Source organism: Pteropus vampyrus, unplaced genomic scaffold (assembly GCF_000151845.1).
Source record: "Pteropus vampyrus isolate Shadow unplaced genomic scaffold, Pvam_2.0 Scaffold100, whole genome shotgun sequence".
Taxonomy (NCBI): Eukaryota; Metazoa; Chordata; class Mammalia; order Chiroptera; family Pteropodidae; genus Pteropus; species Pteropus vampyrus.
The window spans coordinates 2,251,767-2,257,643 of NW_011888881.1; the positions used below are offsets into that span (position 1 = coordinate 2,251,767).

The window sequence follows — 5,877 nt, forward strand, 5'->3', positions numbered from 1 at the left end:
CCCGAGATGGGTTTTCTGCCTTCCTTTACCACTTAGCAGTTTGGGGGCACCCATGGGTGCCAGGTGCACATAGGAGCCACAGAAGAGGGGTGAGCTGAGGCCTGTCCTCAAATGCCCTAAAGCTGGTGGTGTGGCTGGGGCGTTGAAGCCTTAGGAATACGGGTGTAGAGCTCAATCAGCCATGTTACTTCGCCGCAGGGGGCCTCAGTTTCCTCATCTGTGATGTGGGTCATGGGACAGATGTGGAGAAAACAGGAGAAGGTACACGTGTAACGTGCTTGGCACTGCCCACGGTGGCTGTTGTTGGTGTTATGGTGCCTGACGTGGGGAGCCGTGGCCATCCGTGGTCTTGCGCTGCCCATCTGTGCTGCGGGCATGGGCCGGTGGCGTCAGCAGTCTCTCACCCAGACCCTGTCTTGCCCTGGCCACAGGTGGTTTTAACAAGTTCCAGACAGAGTACTCAGAGCACTGCGAGACCAACGTGGACAGCTCGTCCTCGCCGAGCGGCTCGCCGCCCACCTCCGTGCTGGGCCTGGGGGGCCTCCGCATCAGCTCCGACTGCTCGGATGGGGAATCCGACCGAGAGCTGCCCAGTAGTGCCACCGAGTCGGACGGCAGCCCTGTGCCATCCAGCCAGCCGGCCTTCCCCGTCCAGATCCTGCCCTACCTCTACCTCGGCTGTGCCAAGGACTCCACCAACCTGGACGTGCTCGGCAAGTACGGCATCAAGTACATCCTCAACGTCACGCCCAACCTGCCCAACGCCTTCGAGCACGGCGGCGAGTTCACCTACAAGCAGATCCCCATCTCTGACCACTGGAGCCAGAACCTCTCCCAGTTCTTCCCCGAGGCCATCAGCTTCATCGGTAGGTGTTGCTGTGCTCTGGGCAGGATGGGCGGGCAGGCGCGTCAAGGTGTGTACGGGACTCTGGGTGTCGCCTGCGCCTGACTAGGTCCCGCTGGGCCTGTCGAGGCCTGTGTGTGCCCTGCATGTGCCAGCGTGTGCCCATGGGTGTACCCATGCCCGCTCTGAGTCACTGAGGCCCTCGGGGCCAGAGCAGTCCCCTGAGCGCTGGGCTCCATGCAGCTGTCGGCACCTCGTGGCCTCCGCCGTGTAGCTCGGGTTTTTCTGGATCCGCTGTGTCGGGCTGAGCAAGCTGGAACATCACGGCTCCCAGACCTCCCACTGCTCTGCATCACACCTCAGCACACGTGTCTCACCAGGGTGGGGGTGTCACGTGCCTTTTGGGTTTTACTATATACCTGAGGGGCTGAAGGGTGGTTCAGAGTCAAAGGCCTACCCAAAACGGGCAGCTGTTGGAATGCGGGGACCTGCTTGGAGTATAGGGGGTGTAGGAGGAACGTGGGGGGAGGCTGAGGGAGGCCCCCCAGAGCAGTGTGTTCCGCCGTCTGCCTTGGAGCCCTCTGAGCCCCCCCACCTCCCCAGCCTCAGCTGACTCAGGCTCCATGAGTCGCCTTATCTCTGACGGCCCCCCCCCCCCGCTTCCTCCTCAGCCAGTTGGAGGCTGTTAGGCTGCGGGTCATCTTCCCTGGCCTCCCTCTCGCCCGGGGTGCGGGGAGGGGACACAGATCGTGGAAACCCTGGGTTCTCTGAGCCTGGCGACCCAGTGCTCCTGCCCAGCCTTCGATGGCAGGGAGGGGGTGGCCAGGGCAGTCTTCTGCTGGCGGCGGTGTCCAGCGGAGGGCGTTTTGGTGTCAGCTGGGCTGGGCTAGCTTTAATAACAGGAAGTGGGAGGCTTCCCAGCCTCATCCGCTTACTGGGAACCAAAACTAGGTGCCTGGCTGAGAGGAAGGAAGGAAGCTGAGGCCTGGGGGAGGGGCTGTAACTGGGGCTGCCGGAGCTTCCCAGCTCTGCCCAGGAGGACATGGCCCAGGGTCTGTGGTGCTGCCTCAGCATCTGTCCTGCCCCCCAGAGAAGGAGGGGTGTGGAGGGGGACCCCAGACTCCCCAGGGTTGGGCTTATGCTTCTTGAAGGCTCCTCTCCAGTCGGGGAGGGGGACGGAACAGGGCGTAAGGGTAGGTGGGAGCTTATTCCCCATCTGACAAGTGAAGGGATCGATGCCCAAGCATCCTATAGGACACATGGGACGGGATCCAGCACCAGCCCCCACTGCCCAGCCACACCCTGAGAGGGCTCAAAATAAAGCCAGTGGAAGTGGTTTCACTTTGGATCACCTAGGAGTGGGTTTGGGGGGCCAGGCGTTTCCCATATTCTGGTGTTACCACTGGAGGCTTGCCTCCACCACCCGCTTCTGCCCCAAATCTCAGGGTCAGACCACATGGCTCTACACGAAGCCGCAATATCCGTCCCTTCCTTAGCTAGCCTTGTCTCCACTTAGTCCTCAAGTCTGGACGAAGCACCTACTGCGCGCTTAGCCCTGGGTATCCTCAGGTGGAGGAGGGGAGGGGAAACTGCAGGCCAGGGGCAGTGAGCACCAGATGAGAAATGGTTGGTGAGCCTGTGACTCATCTTGTCGGGGTACACTAATTGAGTGCCAACTGTATGCTGGCTCCCGGAGGGGCTCAGTCAGGGAGGGGGGAGCTTGAGAGCGCCAGGGCTGCCTCTTGTTAATCTAAGCCCCTGGCACAGCCGTGGCCCAGAGCAAGGCAGCTGCCCGAGGGTCCAAGGGAGGAGAGACTACAGGACTGGCTCGTTTAGTGGCTTGACCAGAATTTGTTGAGCTCCTACGGTGGGGGGGTTGCCAGGGGGGCAGAGGAGTCTGAGACCAGCACTGGGGGAAGCTGAGAAGGGTGGAGGGGGAGGGGAGAGTTGGCGGAATCTGGTTGTCTGTGGTCGGAGATGTCGCTGGCACATGGGCCTGCTGGGGGGAGTCTGGTAAGTGGGGTGGGTAGGCCCCACGTAAGGAAACCCCACTTATGGAACCTTGGGCGTGGCCCTCGTCCCATCCCTGGCTATTTGAGAGCAAGGCTAAGGCCCTAGGGTCCGGCTGGGCAGGGCAGAGCCAAGTACAGAGTCGGGCCCTTATTCCACTGTGGAGGGGCCCCCCAGGCCTGTTTCCCAGGAGGCTCTCGGGGGTACCCATGGGGTACATTAGAACAAGCTGAGCCCCCACCCCCAGGTCATGAGCTGGCTGTGGTGGGTGAGATGAGTTTGGAGGAGCTTCTGTGTGACCTTGGGCTCGTCACTTTGTGTCCTTTATAAAATTAGCTTACTAGCCATGGTGCAGATGACCTGAGAGGGTCCAGGTGACACCCTCAGAAGTTGAGCACGCCACCGTAGCAGCAGTAGGATGAGCAGTGATTAAGTCATCACAGTCACTCGTTTGTGGCACCGTCACTTGGCTCGGGTCCTTAGAAGAGCACTATTAGTAATGGGACCCATTGTATAGATGAGCAGATTAGGGCACAGGAATGTCCAGTGATTCGACGCTAATGAGTGGCAGAGCCCTCTCCGCTGTCATCCTCTCCTCCAGGTCACTGTCCCACCCACCAGGTCCCTCAAGAACCAGCAGCGCCAGCCAGTGACCGTGCCACCCCCATGCCCCAGCCCTACCCTCTGTAGCCGCTTGCAGGCGGCACCTCCCTGACCCATGCCTGTGTGTTTCAGACGAGGCCCGCTCCAAGAAGTGTGGGGTTTTGGTGCACTGCCTGGCGGGCATCAGCCGCTCCGTGACGGTCACTGTGGCCTACCTGATGCAGAAGATGAACCTGTCACTCAATGACGCCTATGACTTTGTCAAGAGGAAAAAGTCCAACATCTCGCCCAACTTCAACTTCATGGGGCAGCTGCTGGACTTCGAGCGGACGCTGGGGCTGCGCAGCCCGTGCGACAACCACAGCCCCAGCGAGCAGCTCTACTTCTCCACGCCCACCAACCACAACCTGTTCCCGCTCAACACCCTGGAGTCCACGTGAGGCCAGGGCACCGGCGGGCCGGCAGGCGGGCCCGAGGAGCCGGACATTGCCTGTACCCAGAGGCCCGGGCTGACGGGCAGCCGTCACGGCAAGGCCTCTGTCTGCAAGACTCTCTGGAGAGGCCCCTCGGCACCCACACAGCTGCAGGAGTCCACCGGGGCCTCATCCTTGTCCCAAGACACTCTGTTCTGCTGGTGGCCCAGGCGGTTTGGCTATTTTTTAAAGACATCCACGGACCTGAGTTTACTTTTTACTTTCGGCAGGTAAATCCATCCTCCCTGGAGCAGAGAGTGTTCACGGTCTTCTCGACTTTTGTTTTTTTAATGAAAAGTGTTATTTTCAGGCTACATGCAACAGTGGATTGTATAAACCAGTATTTCACCCTTTCTTGATCCTGCGAGAGAGAGAGAAGTGTTCTCAGTTTTGTTTTACTTTCTATTTCAAAAGGCAATTATTGTTTTTTTTTTTTAATGGAAAAGACAAACCCTGTGTTGATCTTGACCAAATGCGTTTTGCACATGTGTGAAGCCTCCGTCCTGCAGCAGGCCCCCCACGAGCGGGCAGCTTGCTGCCACCTCGGCGTCAGACCCTGGTCGCAGCCCAGCTCGCCGTGGCTCTGCATCGGCCTGCGGTGGCCACTGCAAGTTGCAATGGGCCGGTCGACCGAACAGGTGGCCTTTGCATTCTCCGCCCTCCCAACCGCCCCTCCGAGGTCCCTGCAGACTCCCCAGCGCAGGAGATGGAGGCGCTGCAGCCAGAGGAGGGGCCGTGGGGACTGCACGGCAGCAGCATTAGCCCTTTGGGCTCGGCCCCCGGGCGGGCCTGGGCCCCGGGCCTACACACCCACTACTTCTGTCTCTCTCTCTCTCTCTCTCTCTCTCTCTCTCTCTCACTGAGAGTGGAGGCCCAGCGGCTGGGGGAAGCGAGGTGGTGGGGGCCCAGCCCTGCTCCCCAAGTTTCTGTCCCTGACCCTGGCTGTTGCTTTGGCTCAGCTGCCACTCCCGGCCCCCTTGTCCCCGTGGCAGCCTGCCCAGCACTCAGCTGGCCCATGCCTTCCACTGCCAGGGACCTCGCCGCCATTTCGGTCCTAGGGCCGGCGCGGACGGCGCGAGGATGGACAGGCGGACGGGGCGTGAGGCCCTGTCCACCGCCCCCACCCCCCGTGTCCACAGAACAAAGCCACGGATTCCGTTATCCTCCAATTTTGTCCCTCCTCCGGCCTCAGCTCTACCAGGTGTCGGGACCGCGTGGGGGCCGGGGCCGGGGCCGGGGCACGGCCAGGCTGCGTCCCGAGCAAGCCAGCGCTGGCACGAGAGCGAGGCCCGGCCCCTCTGCCCCCGCTGCATCTTACCTCACAGGGGTTGTTTTCAGGGATTCCTTAAGGCCGCAGATTAAAATCTTGCCAGTCGAGAAATTGACAAAAAGCTTCCATGCTGTACACGGTTCTCTTTCTCTCTTTTACTTTTAAAAAGGAAAACTCAGAAAGATGTATCGGATTTGTGTAAATGAGGGTGTGCCAAGAGGGTGGCCAGTTTTGCTTTACGATGTTATGAAGGAAAATTCGTGACCCTACATATATACACACACACATACATATATATATCCCGAACCAGCAACGGGACTTTGTTTATATTGCAAATAAATATTATTTTTTCTTTAAAATGAGTTGTGTCTGATACGGGCCAGGGGCTGGGGGAGGCGAGGAGGAACACTGGCCAGCATCCCAGCGCCTGCTGTGTGTGAGGCAGGGGCTGCGGCCTGCCTGGCACTTGCTTTGATTGATCACAGGCGCCCACAGCCAGAGGAGCAGCCAGGCCTCTGGGAGAAGCTGGGCGTGGGCACTTTCCCAGCCCCCGGGCCCTGGCAGGCAAGGGCATCAGCTTTCTTTGGGGACTTTTGCTGATCGGTTGACAGGTGGTGATGGAAGCTTAGAGAGGTTCCATGGACCAAGGTCTCACAGCTGAGCCTCCGCTCACCCGG

At 60.0% G+C, this 5,877-nt stretch overlaps 1 protein-coding gene across 1 annotated transcript; it reads left to right on the forward strand.

Annotated features, from left to right (window-relative positions):
- The first annotated feature begins 296 nt into the window (after nucleotides 1–296).
- On the forward strand, nucleotides 297–5,559 carry DUSP7 (dual specificity phosphatase 7). The gene is given in 3 exon segments (XM_011364646.2): nucleotides 297–372; nucleotides 375–866; nucleotides 3,590–5,559. Coding segments are annotated over 3 exon segments (861 nt in total). The 5' UTR covers nucleotides 297–311; the 3' UTR covers nucleotides 3,898–5,559.
- The last annotated feature ends 318 nt before the right edge of the window (nucleotides 5,560–5,877 follow it).